Here is a 20676-nt window from a genome sequence, read left to right on the forward strand (position 1 = left end):
TGTCGACGTGTGCCAGCGTGTTTCAGCGTGCACATAACTTCTACAAAACCTACCCATAACTTTTCCAACGCATGTCTGCTTTTTTGCAAGTCAAGGTATGACAGGGGTATAAAGTAATGAATTGAATAAATGCAATTTTCCTTTCCCTGTAAAATAAAACGGTTGCTGTACATTTAGTACATCCATCAGTGCAAATCTCCAAATCTGCCCAATTAAACAATTTTCCCTCCGTGGTGCCATGTGACTCATTGGTTTTGCAAGATCTCAGGTGTGAATGGGTGGTAGGTTTGTCAATATAACTCTCTCTCTCATACAGGCCAAAGTAGATTTAACATGGCACCTCATAGTAAAAAAAAACTTTGAGGGTCATAAACAAAGACTTTGTACTCTACATTGTGAGGCCCTTTGTCAGTAGGAAGATTTCTAACACCCTGAAACTGAGGTGCAACAGTGGCCACCCAGCGGGTTAACAGGACTGGTTCCACTTAGGACATGGTTCTGGTAATTCCTGTCCACCACTTCCCCTGCGTGTCTTCTAGGGAAGTGGTGGCATACTGCTTAGATCACTGGGAGTTTGCCTCCTGGAGAGACTGAAAGATCGCAAGTTTGAACCTCTGACTTTCTGTCTGGGTCATTGAGCTCCTTAGCCTTAGAGTGCGTCCTGTGCCAGACTCAGTGCTGCAACCACGGCATGAGTCATTCCAAGGGGAAGCTCTCCACTCTGGGACCCTATGGCTATATTTATCTATTTTAATCTTACTTTTTTTTTTATTCCGCAAACTGTTTGCAGGCTGTCTTGTGCATTCGCTTCAGAAGAGCCGTAAAGACCAGTTGAATGCCAAGTGCTGTCAATGGCCTTTATGCTGACTGGCTGACCCCCCTCATAGGTTTAACCTCCACAGCGTGCTTGCAGCACATATCTGTCTCTTTTTAACAGAAAATCTAGATATGACCACTTGCACATAATTTCTTTGGCTAGCAATGGCAAGGCTGTTCTGTGGTCTGATGCTACCAGGAGAAACATATTCGGTTCCCGCTATGTGGCAGCAGGACTCCACATGACAAGTGTATATTGTCTGCAATAGAACATTGGTTGGAGTGTAATGGTTTGGGGCTGCATGTGTGTTGCATCTTCACCAGCTGCAGCACCTTCCAGTGGCAATCTGTGAAGCAATCCCTATTTACAATAGAGTTCATGCATTCCAGGAAAATAATGTTGGCCACACCAAAAGCTGAAACTTTGGGAAAATTTAAACACTTTTACTACGGAGTGTAAACGTTTTTGTGTGTTGAGTTTTTTTTACACTCTTATGTACACTGTACATAAGAGTGTAACCTAAAGAGTGTTTTACCAAAATCCAAGTGTCACTTCTTCAAGATTTGCTCATGAAAAAAATACATGAAAAACTTTACAAATATAAGGGGTGTATTTACAATTTGTGCATTCAAAATTTGTGCAATTTTTATATAAACTCTGAATAGTACTATGAATAAAATAAAATATGAAAGGACATACTTCTCTTTTTACTTATGGCAGTTTGGATTTGACAAACATAAGTGACATTAATAAAAGATTACAGTATTTCCAATAATACATTTTAAGCATAGAGAAATTAACATCATTTGTTGATTTAAAACATCAAATGAGCTTCATCCCTTTATCACCTTTGCTGCTAGAATGTTCTGCTAGAGGACAGCTTCACCATGTGTAGATGTGTAGATCTGCAGATGATCCAGCATGGTCTTAGAAAATGCCGATAAAACAGATTTATTGTATCTCTCTGAATATGCTTGACAGGCGGCAGTCACAAGTTCTGGAGATCAATCGGTACAGTATTTATATTTCTTTCTCCTCTTCAGTCCCCATCACAACTCCCTTGTATGGCATGAGCCACTATGGCAAGAGGCACGTTTCAGGCAAAGATTTAACTCATAGTTGCTGTAGCTTTTGGGTGAGTTTAAAGGCCTAGATTTGAAAAGCAAGCTTGTAATAAAATTCTGAAATGAAAAAAAAAGACGCACATTAGCTTTCACAACATGATTGTGATCATTAAGCATGTTCATCAGGCCATGAAGAGGTTTCCTTTTATCCAAGCATGCCAAACCAGAGAATTTCCCAAAGTATGCTCCATACAAACCTTTGAAGTCGTATCCACCATGAACATTTGTTCCCTCTCCATCTGACAATTGATTTCACAGTCCACACTTGTTCAAAAATTTCTTTTCCAGCTTATCCACCTCCATCCCTTTCTGCTATCTGTCTTTAGCATAAATACCCTTTTCAAACAAATAACTCAAACTACATTGTTGTTCTGTACATCTTCCTGTGTTTTTACTGTCTAATGATTGGTGACTGTGGAAGCAGGGAAAAGAGGTACGTAGCCAGCTTAATGGGAACCCCTCCCCATAATGCTCTGTGCATGTCAAAGCACACAATTCCACATATCCTACCCTTTCAGCATCAGTAACCCCTCCTTCCCCCCTCCTCCCTGGCCCGGCCTTGTCATTTGGCACAGTTTTACTGATACAGCGTTGCAGCCTTTGTGCCTTACTAAGTCTGACATAGAGCTCCTTAAGTCACGTTTGGGTCCCTCAGCTACTATCAAAGGGTGGAGGCTGCACTACCTTAGGGCGTTAACCTGACGGAAAATCTACCGTCCTCTCATTTGCCTTTCATGAGAGTATTTCTCCTTGAATGTGGTGAAGGACTTGTTTGCTGCCTGTTTTGTTCTTCTAACTTTAGAGCTATCATGCTTTTTTTATTCTAGCAATGGGCAGGTAAGTTGGTGTTTAAGTAAATCTGTTTTGCCATTGATTATTATTCCAGGTGGTAAAATAACAAGAGGATAAAACTGAAGCATGCAAAGGATTAAGCTTCTGTTATTGAATTTGGCAACATGTTAGCTTGAATGATAAACAAATAAACCAAGACTGCCAGCTAAGCAAATACTGTTAATGAGTGAGGAGGTCCTGACAGTGCCAAACAGTTGTTATCTGATACTTAAAGACTTTACTTAACTAATTGGAAGAGAGTCAAGACATGCTGTGGGCTGCAGTCTTTGGTGTGCCTATATTTAAATATGTGCATGAGTCACATTCACATCTAGGGGGATTGCTGCTGATGTGAATGGTGGACCCCCTTGTTTCCTAAGCTTCAGAAAAAAAAGCATGCAGGGAGATCCACATTTGCATGAGAATAGCATCTTTGCCTTTTGTGCACAGAATATGTCACCAAGGAACATAAAGTAGATGGCAGAGGTTTCCAACTTTTAACTGTTTCCACATTTTGTCACGTTACAAACTTTACCTTATTTTACTGTGACTTTATGTGACAGACCAGGAGAAAGTAGCTCATGACTATGAGGTGAAAGGAAAAGTAGACATGGTTATAGTTTTTTCTCTATCCAGCCTTATTTAATCTGGATCTAGAAAAATCCAGCAACAAGTTGCATTCAGATCAATAGAATACACCTGAAAAGAGTGTATTTACAGGATGTATAATTTCATATATGGGTGGTTTTTGAAGGTCAGAGAAAAAGCTGCAATTAAATTTAAAGTAGGCCAGAACTTTAAACATCTTAAAATGAATTAATCCAAGAATTAAGAATAACAAAGCATGGAATATCTGCAGAGCTTTGAATAAGTAGTCATCCATCTAAACTAAGACTGGGCGAAAAAAGCTATAAAATAGGAAAGCAGGCTTGAGGCCCATTAGAAGAGAAATAGACAGGAATCAGCCAGTGATTATTAACCATGCTGCAGTGCCTTACAAAAGTATCCACCCCCTTGCACTTTTTGACCTTTTGACACATTTCAGGCTTCGGACACATTGTAATTTTTTTGAAGAATCTACATCAAGAAAGACAGAAAAATTAAGTGGAATTATATCTATTGGATATTTGAAAGTTTTTCTGGATAGATGTAGATACGTTTCAGAGACTCTAACCAAAGCATGAAGCTCTTTATCTATTATGACAAAGAAAAATGTATTCAAAACTCCAAATATAAAAGGTTGGAAAAACACAAAAATCCACTAAACTTGGAGTTTGTAACTTGACAAAATGTTAAAGGAGCAATAAGTAAAATTTCACCTCTTAGTGGTGCTGTTGAGCATTATCTGTAGACCAAAACATAATGTGCAAACGCCTCTCTCTACCTCCACTCCAGGGATAAACCTGCTCTGAAAGCAAAACAGCATTAACTTTCAGAGAAACAAAGCTCATAAACATGAAACTGGAGAACAACACGGAGAGATGGGGTGTGATGTCACCCCTTATTTCAGCTAAAAAGATACCATTAGTTCCTGACCTAACAACCTTTAGTTCTTTCTGTCTAAAATAATGAATTATTGCTTATTGCTCCTTTAAGGTAATCGATAGGAATAATTTTGTATGACATTTTTTTAGCAATACAACTTTGCCAATCTGAACAAGTTACAATAAAGTTACTCATGATGTATGTGAAAAGCTCTCTCAATTACACACAAACCAACAGACTGACACCCTCATTCTGGTCAATCACGTTCAAAAAAGTATGTACCATGTAAAATCAATAACACCAATCTATCTCTGTCTGAACATTAAATATTGAATTGTGAGGACTTATTTAAGACTAAAACACCCAAACTTCTGTAGTTATGACTAGCATGCAGTAAAGGCTCCTGTCATTAAACTACTGATTCTAAAAGAAAGAGTTTTAATTAGACAAGTCTTCCTGAAATAACATTGAATCATGAAATCAGACATTATGTCAATTTAAATATTCTGCTTTAAGGACGGATTTTACTGTGGGTTTATGATTTTGCCAGTAGACAGCTGTCATAGCAGTTTAGAGAATCTGGAAAAATTATGTCGGAAAAAAAAAAAGCTTGTTGCTTAAAAAAAAGACGCTCTTTATAGTAAATTTTAGATTATACCTCCTGAAGCAGCAAATTTACTGTAGTATTTACCAAGTAAATATCATGTGTGTAGTTCTTTTTTTTTTTTTTTTTTTTTGCAAGAATATCTTGGTAACAAAGAAGCAAATGCCTCTTTATTGCTTTATTTCAGTGTTTATATTAGGTTTTGCTCTGTAACAGTAAACATTTCAGCAAATGTTAGCATTTTAGCTCATGATTGCATAAGCTTTGGGTATCATTTAATTTATTATATTGCTTGCTTACATTCTTTCAGTTGCCTTGTAGTTAATACTGGAATTTATCTGAAGGGAGCATTATTCCCTAACATATCTACCACTGATCATGCTTACTGTTGATAACACAGCGAGGATCCTAGCATCTTTCCTGATGTCAACATTTCTTATTTACGGAAGTTTCCATCCCTTTAGAGCTTTAGAGCCTAAAACTTGCTATCAAACTATTTTCTGCTTTTTCTTTGTACTTTTTTTTAAATTGTGTTTGTAAATTGATATGTACAGTAGAGTATCAAACTCTTATTAACAGTCCACACAGCATTAAGCAAGGAAACTTGTGGGCTTTTTACATAAGAACTAGATTCTAATACTACCGTAATTTTAATTGTTAGAAATTGCCTAGAAATTTTTAGTTGGCTTCTTCTCAGTAACTTCATGAGGAAGATTTAGAAGAAATTAAATTCCACCTCAGATTGAAGAACTTCAATATGTAACTTAAACCCACTCAGGGTCCATGAGATTAACTGGAAAAGTTTAGCTGACAGTGAACAACCCCATTATGCTGAACAAAGCAGTAGCTGAGTTTAGCCTCATATTTGAAGTATAGATGACAGAAGTGTGAAGTTTTAGCAAATGATAACCCAATAATGTCACAATTAATCAGAGACTACACACACATTTTAAAACACTCCAGGGGTTTTCATGTAAGAATCCTTGTTTCGACTCCTTTAGTCCTTTCGAAGGATCTGTTCATCATGTTTCTCACCCTCCTGCTGTGTCTCCAGGCTTTTGCATGGTGGACAGACCTTATGGTGGAGCACGCCGAAAACTTCCTGGCCCTTTATGCCATTGACATGGATGCTGCTCTAGAGATCCAGTCACCCGAGAGCTGGGATAGCTTCCCTCTTTTCCAGCTTCTCAATGACTTCCTCCGGACAGACTGTGAGCTCCAGCTGTTACTCAAATATCGCCAAACACATCGATCTTAAACTAAGATTCTAAAACGTGTATGTTTCATCCTTTTCCCCCCACAATAGATTATCTGTGCAATGGAAAGTTCCACAAACACCTCCAGGATCTGTATGCTCCTCTGGTGGTTAGATATGTGGATCTGATGGAGTCCTCCATCGCACAGACTATCCACAAGGGTTTTGAGAGGGAATCCTGGGAACCTGTTAAGTAAGGAGCCTGTGTCTTTGTTTCGAGGCTGGTGGATGCTTGCACATGCAAAGCTTTTATAACAAAATGACTGTGTGGAGGCTGACGAATCTGAGAGAGCAGCGATAACGTTCCCTCTGACTTCCTTTAGGTTCACTGTTAGAGAATGAGCAAAGAGTGGGCTGAAAAAAAACCTATTTGTTTCACTGAAAGAAATAGGTTTTTTTATTGGAGGTAGTTTTTTGCAATTAATGCATGAGTCAATAAGCCTTTTTTTTAAAAACACATTGGGATCAGAGCAACATGTTATATTTGTGTTTTGTCTGTAAAATAATCACCATAATATGTGCTTTGACATTTTTCCCAGTCTGCTTTGTCTTTGTTAGGATTTGTTTGTTGAGGCTTAAACATGTTTGTTGCATTTTATTGTTTTCAGCCAATATTGTATATATGAGATAGTTTTACTTTGCCCTTTTTTTCTGTTTCACGGCTTTTACTACATCACGTTTTTGTTGAGCTCTCTGGACTCATGGGTATTTCTCTATATTGTCCCTTTGATATTAGTTAATGTGTGCTACTGTATGCTTGTGTCTTCTTCTATTTTCAGATTTTACTTTTATGATGAATGTTACATGGCTTTCTGCAGCTCCCACACCACTGTTATGGATTCTTTTTTTGTTTCTTTTTGTCTGTCTTTTCTGCAGGAGTTTAACAAGTAATCTGCCCAATGTGAATCTACCAAATGTGAACCTCCAAATTCCCAAAGTACCAAATCTGCCAGTGCCAGTAGCAGGACTATCAGTTAACCTTCCACAAATGCCTAGCTTTTCAACCCCGTCATGGATGGCTGCTATATATGACTCTGAGTGTGTATTCACCTAGTTTACTCTAGATTTTGTAAAGCAAGCAGAGAACAACTTGGTATGAAGATGGCTTTTTTTTTTCTTAAATGCATTTGAATACAAATCAAATTCACATGATTAAAAATTAGGCTTTTTTTCCCCCTCAACATCAGTTGTTGGCGATGAAGTTCATGTTCATGCCAAGGTCACTCTGAGTTAGAGTAGATGAGATTCTGCTTTCTAAAATGAGAGGCTGCAAGTCTTTCATTTATCCCAACATGCATGCTGCTGAGCTGAGGTGTGGAGGTGAAGACAACAACAAGTAGAATAGGAAACAATTAGATGTGAAGAACTACCCACAATAATTAGCACATGTGGTTGAGATTAGCAAGACCTTAAAATAGATGAATCTATCATTGCAGTGGCATATTATCTCATATATGTCTTATAGTCCTGTATGAGGAGATACATCCTTTATTTGAAGCCACACAACTCCATAGTAATTGATAATGTTTTGCAGCTTTTTGCTGGTGAGAGCAGGCCTGGTCCAGGTATAACATGAAGCTGGAGGATAAAGACTGATAACTGACCAATCCTTGAGCTCAAACTTTACAGATTTTTATTTTATATCCTCTTCACTGAGCTTCTCCTGTTGAAAGACACAAGGATCAACAATTTGAAGCTTTCTGGCCGAAGCCACCAGATTTTTATTCTAGACGTATTTCATCGTGCAATGGGTTTTTAAGCAGGTTCCCATACAACACGCTTAGCCTAGAGTGTTCATTTCCAAAAAACTAGCTTGATTAATTAATTAAAGCACACACCATAAGTCTAATACCAGGAGAGTTTGAGAAATTATAGTTTGTCATTGTAGGAGACTAAAGCCTTTCTCCTGGCATGTTGTGTTCTTGTTATTCAGATAACAAGGTCCTGCTGATTTTTTTTGTATTTACCTCCCTTATAATCTTCTTGGCTATACATTAAACCAAAATTAATTTAATTACTCAGTATTGTTTTGTTACTTCATAAATATTTGTTTCATTTTTAAATATTTAATATTTAGTAAAATACCCCTCCAACTCAAACGCAAAGGTATTCCTCCAGTTTTCAGTGTGAAATTGCTTAGCTGCAATAATAGATTAATTTATTCCAAGGTTTTTGTTTTTTGCCGATCTTTACCAATGTGCCTATAAGTGTACAGAGAAAAATAAAAAAGATGACAAGTCAAAAAATCCACTTTACAAATAACATCTCCTCAAAATTAGCATCTGCAGACATATTCTCCAAAGTCTGCTGAGACCTGGCTCACGGGCTGCTGTGTCAAATCTAAATGGAGCATATTTTCTAAAAATGAAGGTTTTATTGAATAATAAAATTCCCAAAGCAAAAACTTTGATAAGGACTCATTCCTCAAATTGGATTTTATCCAGTGCAGCCAGTTGAGACGGGTCATAGCAGAGGTAGGACCTCATCTGGGATGCAGAGGAGCATAATAGCAATGCTCAGCAACATTGCCATAGGTCCATCTCTGACCTTTACCACCTGCTTGTAGTCTGATTGGGATGAAGCGACTGGGTCATCGATTGGAGATGATAAAGCAGAGAGGCTCTGAGCCAAGAGGTCAAATCTCTCCATTTTATCACATCTCCTTCTCACCTCGAAACGTTTCCCGATTCCCAATCAGCTCTACTCGAGAACAGAAAGGTCTGCATGGTGTGTTTCAGGGGCATCAACACTCCAGGGTCATGGATGTTGAGAGAGGGTCACTGATGAGTACATCTTTAGGTTCTTGGAACATTTTTTAAGCCCTCTCTCTCGCATCTACATTCCTCCTCCTCTGTCTTCCAGTGCAAACAGCAGCTGTATCTGCAGTGATTTTACCTGCATGTTACCTCTCCATAAATCAGTCAATAATCATGCTTTGCAGCATGTTTATTGATTTGTTTGCCTAAACCCTACCCCACACCTTTTCACACATAGACTGACTGTTCAAAGAAATCTGAGCCACAGAGAGTGACACAGACATCTTGATGGAGCAGTTGGTGTATGGTGAGATTAAACCCTTGGATGTTGAGGAACAGCATCTTTCTCTGCACCTGACGCACCCCCCCCCCCTTTTGCTTGTCAGTTCAACAGAAGCTTTCTGTAACAGCGCAAACTTTGCTTTCTGACTGCTTTGTGTGTGTGTGTGTGTGTGTGTTTGGGTTGATGGCAGTAATGGCTCCGGAACATCAGAGGATCTCTTTTGGAAGCTAGATGCCCTTCAGACTTTCATCAGAGACTTACACTGGCCGGAGGATGAGTTCGCCAAACACCTTGAGAGCCGCATCAAGCTCATGTCAAGTAACATGATAGAGAGCTGTGTCAAGAGGTAAGTAGCTGGGCTTGGTATGGGATAGGGAAAGACTTAAAGTGCTTTATGAAAATGGGATTTTTCATAGAAAAACAGAATGATCTGTTTAATGTGTATCAACAGTGTCAAGTTAGGTGTAGGTTTTCGATGACTGAAATGCATAGACTGAAACTGAAGTGGTATCTTGCAGTTTTAATAATTCAAAAAGGTGGCAAAAATCCAACAAATACAAAAAAAACAAAATCTAGGAGACATCAGGGAAAACATGCATGATGTGCCAGGAAACGACGAACCAGCAAACAGTGACTCAAAAGGAGGTGTATAAATTGGAGAGTAAACAAAGACTAGGCTAATCAGCAGATTGGGAGCAGTTGTGGACAGAGTAATCAAGAAGGGTGCTGGGAGAAGGAGACCGACACAAGAGGGCAACAGAGGGTAAACAAGAAATACATAAGAACTCAAAAATATGACCAAAAACAACTGGAATAACAAAATGGAAATGAAACCAATAAACTAAAAAACACAGAAAGACATAAATCAAACTATACCTGAAAATTCAAAAAGAAAACATTAACAGAACCAGAAAGTGCAGAGTTATGACAATGAGTTCTGCAGATTTGGTAGAACAGAAAAAAAAAATTGCAATGGTTTGATTTGCAATGGTCCTGTGTAAACATTTTTAGGAACAACTTTAGCTGTATGTAATCCTTATAGATGGCAGCTGAACGATCTACTGCCATCTGTCTGTTGCAGGAGTTCCACTTTATATTCCCAATAGAGTTCCACTTTATTGGGAAATCGTGATACATTTCAGTCAATGCTAAGATTATTAAGAAATTGTTTGATCCAGATCAGGTTGAAAGAGCATCCAAAGTCCAACAAGTTGTGTTAGTTTTAGTTGGCTTACACACAGTATGTCTACAGCAGGGGTGCTCAAGTCCAGTCCTCAAGAGCTACCATCCTGTAACTTTTAGATGCATCTCTTCTCTAACACACCTGAATCGAACGGCTCAATCCATCATTTAGCCCAGCAGAGGAAAGGTAACGAGACATTCATTTGATTCAGGTGTGTTAAAAGTGGGGTGCATCAAAAAGTTGCAGGATAGTAGCTCTTGAGGACTGGACTTGAGCACCCCTGGTCTACAGCATATGTGGACTGATCATCAGTCAAAATATCCCAAGTTTTCTACTTTCAAGTCTCTTAAACTATCTCTAAAATTATAGCTGAGGCAGAAAAATTCAGATGGAAGTAAAAAAAAATTTAATATGAATTGTGATCATAAGTGCAAAAAAAAAAAAAAACATCTGGGGTGCATTGGTTGTAGAGGATCTGTGAATAGATTTTCTAACTGTACCATAGATTATCAGTTGGACTGAGGTCTGGACTTTGACTGGGGCATGGATGTGTTTGGTCCAAATGATTCTGTTGTTGCCTTTTCTTGTGTATTTTCGCTTACATGGAATCAAAATAATAATAATTGGGGTTTTCAGTTGTTATGTAAAAAAAAAAAAAAAAAAAAAAAAAAAAAGGCAGATTTTTTAGGTAAATTATCTTTTACTTGCATTTTAGGACCAGGATGGCATTTGAGTCCAAGCTGACAAAGAGCAGTAAGTCCACGGATTTCCGCATTTCTCCATCCTTATGCACCATGTTTAATGTGATGGTGGATGCCAAGGACCAATCAGCCAAACTGTGTGCTATGGAGCTTGGCCAAGAGGTAAAAACACCCACTAATACATTTATATGATGTGGAAGAGGAATATTCCGTTCTTTGATTCCACTTTTACTAATATCTTTGGTAATTTTGTGCTTTATTTCACATAGAAACAGTTTCACTCCCAGATAGATGAACTGATTGAAGAGAGTGTGAAGGACATGATCCAGCTTCTGGTTGCAAAGGTGCAGCATTCATTTATTGTTTCGTAAACAATGTAAACATGAGGAAAATAAGAACAATTGAAAAATATACAAAAGCTGTGCTTCAAAACCACTCTTTCCTTTCTTTATCAGTTTGTAACTATTCTAGAGGGAGTGTTGGCTAAGATTTCCAGATATGATGAAGGGACCCTCTTTTCTTCATTCCTGTCTTTCACGGTGAGATGCACCTTTTTCTTCAGCACTTCAAACTGTTTTACAGTATTTTAATTACAAGATATATAATTTTAAAAAGCATCGGTGCCCGAGTTTATTTAAAGTGATCCCCTAATTTTGCTAAACAAACCTTCCCCTGCTCTGAAGTGTTAAACACAATATGTTTTTATCTTATTGTTCTTCAATTCCTACACTAAGCATAATGCACATAACCAAGCAAGGGACCAAGTCAAAAGATAGTTTTACAATTAACACAACCATAGTCTTAAGCTAAAAGATGTCAGTTGAATTGAGTTGTTGACTTTGTCACAATCGTCAGAGTAAAATGTACCATCACTGGAAGTTCAGTAGATAGCATTAAACAGAAGGAAAGCTCCCAATAAAGGTGGCTCAGTGACATTTTGAAACAATGAGCCAGGTAGGTGGGAGTTTCAAAAATACAAGCACGGCTTCAGTGGTGCTTTCTTCTGTGCTGTCAATTAGTCCCTCCTGGAAATAAACTCAGCTAAGCCAATCACTGAGCAAAAGAGTGTTTTTTTAAGGGACAGATCATAAAGCCATGCTAGACAATTGCTGCAGTAGCTCTGTCAATGAATATGTTCATGCTAGAGACACACCTGAACCCCAAAAACACTGAGTCTAGGAGAACTGCTAAAAAAAAAAAAACTGAGCCAGAAGCAGGCTCGGACTGGGAACGATTTTCGGCCCTGGCATTTTTCCATCTACACCAGCCCACTTATGGACCCCCCCTAAAAAAAAAAATATATAGAAAGCACAGTCACATTTCAAATGTGAAACACAATACAAACACACATTGCATATTGACCAATCTATCTTCAAGCATCACACAACAACCATCACCAAGAATTCTATAATGTGGTTTTACTGGCTTTGGTTATTAACACGGACGCCACAGTGACTGCTGCTGCGTATTATCCACACTTGCAGGTCACAATAGATGGGAAAGGTTACCCTTTAAATGCCAAACCCCATCATGCACTGCAACATATTTTTGCAAAATATTGGCACATAAATTCACCAAATATAAGTAGAACAACGTAGTTTGGTTTAAAGAAAGCATTTTAGCTTTATTATAATTTTGTTTGTTGCAAGGATTTAACAGTTTGAAGAAATGGAATTTTACAGTTTGAAGAAATAGAAAATTACACCATATGCCAACTATCACAAGGATGTGCATGACAAGGAAGGGCTTTATATACTGCATGCATCAATTAGATAGTTAATATTGTATTACTTCTTGAGCTCCTTGAGTTATTAACTGTCACAAAGGTAGGTGCTTTGGCCGGAAAGTTAGTGTTGGGGCTAGTGTGATTTAAGGAGAGCCGGCCCTTGCATGCGGAAATTAGACCGACCGGTATCACAGATTACCAGTCGGAGCCTGGCCAGAAGTATGTTTTTATGGTCAAACGCAAAGAGAGTACAAGGTTAATGGGGAAAGTAGTTTGGTTCTTCCCTCTTTCCAGGAACAAACACAACTAAAGATGTCAATGATGTTGTCACTAAAGGTCCAATATTATGCTACCTTAAAAATTTAAAGAATATTAACCATGAAAAGCCTGTTTTTGCCCTGTATGCATAAGCATACAGGGATGTAAAATTTACATATTGAGACCTCTTCTTCACCCCCCCCCCCCCCCCCCCCCCCCCCCCCCCCTCCAGAGCTACAGACCGCTCAATACAGCGTATTTCCCCTTATTACATCATAAAGGGCACAATTTTTTTTAAACAGCATTTGTAGTACACATTATGTAGGAGTTGGAGAAAGGCAGTGAGAAACTTTAAATCTCATACACAGGCTATATTCAGGACACATATGACTGTTACAAAATCATTATAATGTAAATTTGGCAGAATATAACAGCGATAAGAAAACTGTCAGGAAACTGACGGTTTTCCTAATGCTTCTGTAGAGACTTCCTGTAGGGGCAGGATTGTTAAGAGTAAACCACATATGGTAACATTAACACCATGAACTTGTGTCTGACAGATTATCTTTTTATTTCAGGTGAAAGCTGCCTCAAAATATGTGGAAGTACCTGTAAGTCCAGTAGCGACACAGTTTTATGTATAAATTTATGCTGTTGTTGTCTCTCAAACCAGTTTTTGGAACCCCTTCTGTTCCACTGCTGAATTCTCTGCTAAACCTTGACAGCTCTGTGCCTCTGTTTTCACAGAAACCTGGGATGGACGTTGCAGATGGCTATGTGACCTTTATGCGCCACTCTCAGGACATGCTCCGTGAAAAGGTCAATGAGGAGGTGTATATAGAAAGGTTATTTGATGTAAGTAAGATGCCGTCTCCTCCTCTCAGTAAAGGGAGGGGCCATCCAAAATGTGGCAAAACAACAGGGCAGAGAGGGATAAGTCCCATTTTGAGACCAGGAAGTGTACTTCAGCCTGGTGGAAGAGGCTTTTCTGATCCTCTCTACCTCTCATCTCTACCTCTCTCTCTTTTTCTGACTCTTTTCTCTGTAAAATCACAGCTGCCCTCTGCATTCTAATGTACATGCCACAGTGCTTTTGGGCCTTTGTGTATTAAAAAAACCAAGCAACTTCACTAACAAAGAGTCCATAAAAGCATCGTCTAAAAAAAGGATTATCTCAAGCAGTGCTCTCTGTGGAAAAAAAAACAAAACAGAACTGCCTTTAATGCTCTAATGCCAGCACACATACTAATAGACACAATTTTCCCTCACTTAAACACTCCCAGGTTTCAGACATTAGGGCATAGATTATATTAGGTGACACTGCAGGGTGTCTCACTTAATGATGGCCAACTCAGAGGCTAACATGCTTGATGGTTCCCAACCTCAGGCGCCAAATATATAACATAAAGGTCATTAAAGTAAAAAAGAAAAATACAGAAGAAAGGAATGCAGGGAACTAGGGAGTCCCAGTCTGATGCTTTATGAAAATCAGTGCCGTGTGAAATATGTTTTTAAGAAAACTCGGTAGCTTTTATTGCTGTAAAAAAAAAGCACTAAAAGGGTTATCAGTACTAGATTTAGAGACTACTACAAGGGTTAGTAGTCTCTAAATCTACCTGAAATAACATTTCTGATGCAGCAGCCTTCATTCTAATGGCAAGATAATGATATGCAAAAACCTGCTGGAAAAAAAAAAACCTAAATCAATTAAATAATAATTATCCTAGATACCTAAGAAAGCAAATCCGAGGCTCTTGATCAAGTATGTGGTTCTCTGGAAAGATTTATTAATCCTTTTTTATAGTTTTGTCACATCTTTGATTAAAGTAAAGATGTATTGACACAATTTAAACTAAAAAAAAAATAGTTTCCAAAATTCTCTGGTTTATTCTGAACTTTTTGTTTAATAATAAACCTGGCCTCCATATTTAGAGCAGCAGCCCTCTGGCCTTCTTGCTTCCTGCAGGTACCAGATATATCAATTAATTATATGCATGAAGAAAGACAAAAAAAGCACATGCTTATGTGATTGTTTGTTTTCAATCAATCGAGTCTGATGTGTTGAAAGATATTTCTATTATATACCTGTCCACTTAAACTGGCAGCTATATTAATAGCTAGAATTAAGTATCAGTAACTGTACTCTAAAAAATGTAAGTGTGGAGTAAATTCAGTCTGCTCTCTAACTGAACAATTTTCCAGCAGCAGGGTAGGTGGCCTGTCATTACATGTTTTTCTCTATGGCCTCATTAATTGGTAACACGTAACTCTTTATGGTGCAAAATAAATAAAAACAAAATAAAAGCAGTTGCTTAGTATAGTTTTGTGCAAAAACTGTAGACCTTTTACAATTAATTTACCATTTTTTTCTGCAATATAGGGGGCAGTGTCAATGAATTATCTGTTTTCCAACAGTTTTTATATATATATATATATATATATATATATATATATATATATATATATATATATATATATATATATATATATATATATTAGGGCTGCAACTAACGATTATTTTGAAAATCGATGAATCGGCCGATTATTTTTTCGATCAATCGATGAATCGGACACAAAATATTTTTTTTATATTAACCTCTTCATTCCAAAATAAACATTTTAGACAGAACAAACAAGCACACAAGTACAGGTTGCTCATTAACTGTACTGGTGCAATATGAAAAATAAATGTTTGTGTTAAAACTACGCAAACTTACATGAGAAATGTAGCTGTACATCCACAAAATATAGGGTATTTTGTTTCATAAAGCGCAAAAAGAGACATTTTTGTTTTTTAAAGCCCCTAAGGGGTTCAAACAATAGGCCCCCCCATTTCAACAAATGAGGTTTTTTTAGACTAGAAGAGTTCTGCCTTTTAAGACAGGAAAGTATAGCAGTTAAAGTTGCTACTTGAGAAAATACTGAACCATAGAGATAAAAATAGCCCTGTGATTCAAATTATAAATTGTATTTGGAATAAAAATGAGAGAACTAGGGGTGCTAAAAAACACATCCTCCAAAGACAGATATTTACATGGGAATGTGGCAGATAATTAATTGACATATTACTGATCTTGCTGGATTTTATTCTGCTTTACTTCCATAAATTGCAGGATCTTCTTTACTTTATCTTTGCCAGAAGATTTAAACTTTAAAAGCCTTGCCCTCATAATTTGCAAATTTATTTATTTATAAAGAAAATATAAACGCTGCTTAAGCTAATACAAATTAAATTAAAAGTAAAATAAGAAGCCAACCTTATCACTTTCTGTAACCTACTAACAAGCTAAGGAAAGCATCAGATGAGCTACCTGAGAAACTAACTTACGTTTCCCCACTTTAAAATGAAAAAAACATGGTTACTCATCCTGCTGATCAGCTCTCTTCACTGCCATTGAAGGCTCCAACGTGTTTTCTTTTCAGGTGCTGCATCATAACAGTGGTGCTTCCGTGCCATATTCATTTGTTTTTACAAAAGTTGCATGTTACGACTTTTTTCACTTTACAAAGCGCAGGCTATTTTAATTATTGTGATCAATTTGCGCCGTCAATCCCGGGGCATGCACGCTTCACTTGCAGTCTGGACGCTGAGGGTAAACTCCTCACTAAAATCCTGCGGCTCTGACTGCAGCGCTGAGAGGGATTCCTGTGGGAGAGGGAGAAAGGCGTTGGGATGGGGGAGGCGCCCCATGGCAGCAGCTGCCGCTGTAGGAGAAGAGTAGGAACGATACATGCTTTCACGTAAGAGTCTCCAAAAGCCGCCAGTGACACCGTAAAAAGTCGCCAGATTTGTCGCTAGTAGCTTTTTAAAAAATAGTCGCTGGAGGGGTCTGAAAAGTCGCTGAGTTGGCAACACTGCAACTGCAGCGCTGACTCGCTCCGCCATATTTTTTTTTCTTCCCCGGGATGACGGCGGCGGCGGATGACGCATTAATCGCGCGACACAACTAATCGATGATTAAATTCGTTGCCAACGCTTTTAAAAGTCGATTTTTATCGATTTTATCGATTCGTTGTTGCAGCCCTAATATATATATATATATATATATATATATATATATATAAGGCTCACTGGACTATAAGGAGCAGGTCATTCTCCCTTCTGTGCCATTGATTCATCAATAGTACCGTAATTAGTTGGTCTGTTCCCAGGTTCTATTGCATGACTGCTAGCCTTGAGTTTAAAGTCCATATTACTGATAGATGCCATTTTGGCGTCCTTATACACACACTGTAATATTAGGATGAAGAACAGTATGTATTTCTCCACCACGCTTCTGATTACAGTAGCTGCAGCTGTAGCTTTACAGTTTACCAAAGATAGAGTAAAACAAAATCACTTCGACGTCAGTGAGCACAATCAGAATCAATTCATGTATAAATTGCTTGAGATTATAAGTTACACTTTTGCTTTTTGAGAAAAAGAAAGGACCCAATATTGTAGAAAAAAGGTACTTGGTTTCTAAGAACTATTTTCTCTAGAGTTTATTTATTTTGATGCTCTTTTTCTCATTCACAGTTGGATACGATAGCATATTATGCTTAACGGATAAGGACATTCGATTAATACAGAACAAAAAGAAAACATGCCAGGCCTGAAAACTAAAGCAGATGAGGAGGAATTTTCTTTAGGAAATATTAGATAAATATCTGGCAAAAATAGATGCTTCATTTATTTGAAACATTTTTGAGCTAAATGGATTTTTTTAATATTAGTGAAAATAATATTCCTGTCAGATTACTGTACAATCAACAAGAGAAATAAAAAAAAAGGTTATATTGTAACAGGCTGCTGCTGAAAATTATCGGAATGATCCAATTTAATGTTGGTTCTTTGTAAAGTTGTCTGTGGAGACAGAACTGGTTCTTCCTCTGACGCCTGAATGTTTCATAGGTCAGAGTTTAGTGCCTCAATAAATTACAACTAACTATGAAAAGGTGCCAAACTAAATTGGTAAAAGCAGACTTTGTAAGACAAGTAGAAAAATCCTCAAAATCCGCAAGAAATATTGATCCTAAACAATTTATAAGATTACATGAATGCCAGGCTTCCTGGAAGCAAAATATAAAGAGATGACTTTTTTTGAGTGAGAACAAGAGGAAACTTCTGCTTCTGGCCCAGAGCTGTGGTTTACGATTAAACTAAAGCCATTTGAGATTGAAACCACACTCAGATTAAATATTATTAAACAGAACAGCCTTGGTCCATCTACAGTTCCTCGCAAATGTTTTAATTTCCCTTGAATTTTATTGCACATTTTGTCACAGTACAACCACCATGGTTATATAGTTTATGGCTATTTCATGTATAGACCAACATGAATGTATTTATAGCTGAAGCAATCTGTTAACTATATGTCATGCACTTAACAAATTAGCCCCTTTTTGAAGAGCAGGGAGTAGATAGAGAGCTAATATTCAGATCCAGTCGAAAGAGAACATAACTCCATTCAGATAATTCAAAGCAGGCTTTTTTTGCCACATGTTCAAAACAAACATGGGGAAATAAAACTGGCACTCCACATCCCCAGTGAGAAACATGGTGTTGATAGCTTCATGCTGTGGGGATACGTTTTCTCCAGCATGGATAGAAAAGGTCATCTGAATTTATTGGTAGTTAGAGTTTAATACAGGAAATAAAATCTAGAGGATGCAAATGACTTAACTGTTTTGAAAGTATCAATATTTTTTCCTGTAATACGTTTTTGTTACCGTATTTTAAAATACCTATCGTGTTAATGTCGGGACTTGGTTTTAAGGTTTTTATGAGGACTCAAAAGCAGAAGCCGAGAGGCAGGGGTGAGATCTTTGAAGGTTTAATCAAGGATGACAGGCAGCCAAACAGTAATCCAAAAAATCCAACTTAAAAATGTAAATCAAAACAGGAATCCAAAAAACCAACACAATAATTAAACACAAACCAGGACCATGGAGACATTAGAAAAGCAATCATGAGGAGCCAGGGTAGGAGGAAGTAAGACGAGGAACCAGCACAGAGGGACTGCAGAGGGGGTGTATTTATGGCTAACTGAACAGGGCAGGACTAACGAGCTGATAAGGAGCAGGTGTGAGTAGAGCTGATGAGGAAGCCAAGGGAAAATAAAACACAAGAGGGCAACAGAGGACAGACAAAGAAAAACCTAAGAAACTTAAATAAATCCAGAACACACCAATAAAGCTAGAAAACAAGGAAAAACCTGGATGAACTTAAAACTGAAAACTTAGAGAAAACCAACAGATCCAAGATTGTTACAGTTAAGGATTATTGGGGGATTTATTCAGCAGAAATTCTTATTTACTGTAAATATTATAATGATTAACCACATAAAACCCTAAAGAAAATGCATCAAATGTACTTTTTATGTGACAAAATGTGAAAAAAAGCTGTAGGTATAAAAACTTCTTCTAGGCACTGTACATGCAGACTCCCACAAGCTGAATGAGTTGGGAACCAGTATGTAGAGAGAGCACTGTCTTAACAAACATAATCCTGACGGGATGCATTGGCAGAAATGTGTCCTCCATGTGTGGTTTGGGTCGACCCATACCGCTGTAACGTGTGTGCTTCATGTCATTCAGTGACTGTTTGTACAGAGCAGCGTGTGGCAGTTTTTGTGGGACAACACTTTTCTCTGTGAGGCAGTGGCGTGGACGTTTAGTGTCTGACAGGTGCTCAGAAGGCTCCCTTTGGTTTCCTATTTCTGTGTTGGCTGTAGAAGAAGGAGTCCTGTGCAAGACAAACTTCATCGTTTGTTTTTTTATTTTGAATTGTTTTTCTCGTCCTGAAGCAAGGCATAAAGCTGTTGTGAAGTGGGTCTGTTTTTCGTCTTTGAAATGGCCACGGGGTTACCCTGTCTCTCTGTGTTTCATCAATATTTCCTTTAAATGTGGCGTTTTACCCCCTCTGTCCTCTATGTGGCCCCAGAGTGCTCTAAAATCCTGCTGAGCACTGTCATATGGAATCAAAGATTTGTCTGAGCTGTGAACATGTCACTTATGGCAAATTTAAAATTGCATGTCAAATTGCTCTTCTTTTCAATTGGATGCATGTCTCTTGATCCATCTGCATGCAAAAACGTCACTCCTTGTTGCTGCAAAGGCTCTACTTTAACTGTCTTTCTTCCACTGATTTATTTCAATCCTCTTTTCTGATTAACACCAATCTTGCTGCCTCCTTCTGTAAGGAAAAAAAAAGTGGCACTTATCTCTAGTGTTACGTTGCGTTGTTTTACACATTATGTTGGTTGGCATGATTTTAAGAGTCAAATAATCTTCCTGTGTACATCTTCTAGCATGACCCTCCTCCTCAGAGCTCTGCCTCATTTGCACATAGAGCAGTCTTCCTTAGCACGTATTTTGCCGCCCTGCGAGGTCTGCATGCACTGCACGCTCAACTCGACTGTGAATTGGACAGGCATCTGCACCTGATCTAAACAAAACCCTCAGCTAAAAAAAAAAGAAATATATTCACCTTATACCTGTTAACTCCACGCTTCTAATTTGGGCTCCCTCCCTGTATTCCTGCCTACTCACAAGTTTAAAGTTGATTTTTATTTTTTAAAGGTATGATTTACTGTTTCTATCAGAGATGTGTGCTGTTCTCTGGGAAGCAATGAGCCGAAGCAAACCGCCGAAAAAGCTCCAAGAAAACAG

General features: G+C 38.0%; 1 protein-coding gene across 14 annotated transcripts in view; it reads left to right on the forward strand.

The window, feature by feature from the left end:
- Positions 1–20676, forward strand: part of cadpsb (Ca2+-dependent activator protein for secretion b) — a 112636-nt gene that overhangs the window by 87770 nt on the left and 4190 nt on the right. For 6 of the 14 annotated variants that reach the window (XM_038286399.1, XM_038286395.1, XM_038286398.1 and 3 more), the window contains 11 exons: positions 1799–1828; positions 2363–2374; positions 5916–6072; positions 6168–6309; positions 6993–7154; positions 9346–9501; positions 11054–11201; positions 11309–11383; positions 11495–11578; positions 13602–13634; positions 13771–13878. In XM_038286399.1, the coding sequence (XP_038142327.1) occupies positions 1799–1828; positions 2363–2374; positions 5916–6072; positions 6168–6309; positions 6993–7154; positions 9346–9501; positions 11054–11201; positions 11309–11383; positions 11495–11578; positions 13602–13634; positions 13771–13878 (1107 nt within the window). The remainder of the gene's footprint in view (positions 1–1798; positions 1829–2362; positions 2375–5915; positions 6073–6167; positions 6310–6992; positions 7155–9345; positions 9502–11053; positions 11202–11308; positions 11384–11494; positions 11579–13601; positions 13635–13770; positions 13879–20676) is intronic. The other 8 variants (XM_038286400.1, XM_038286401.1, XM_038286405.1 and 5 more) reach the window with 3 other exon arrangements.

Source organism: Cyprinodon tularosa, unplaced genomic scaffold, assembly GCF_016077235.1.
Source record: "Cyprinodon tularosa strain WSP-4 unplaced genomic scaffold, ASM1607723v1 ctg224, whole genome shotgun sequence".
Classification (NCBI taxonomy): Eukaryota; Metazoa; Chordata; class Actinopteri; order Cyprinodontiformes; family Cyprinodontidae; genus Cyprinodon; species Cyprinodon tularosa.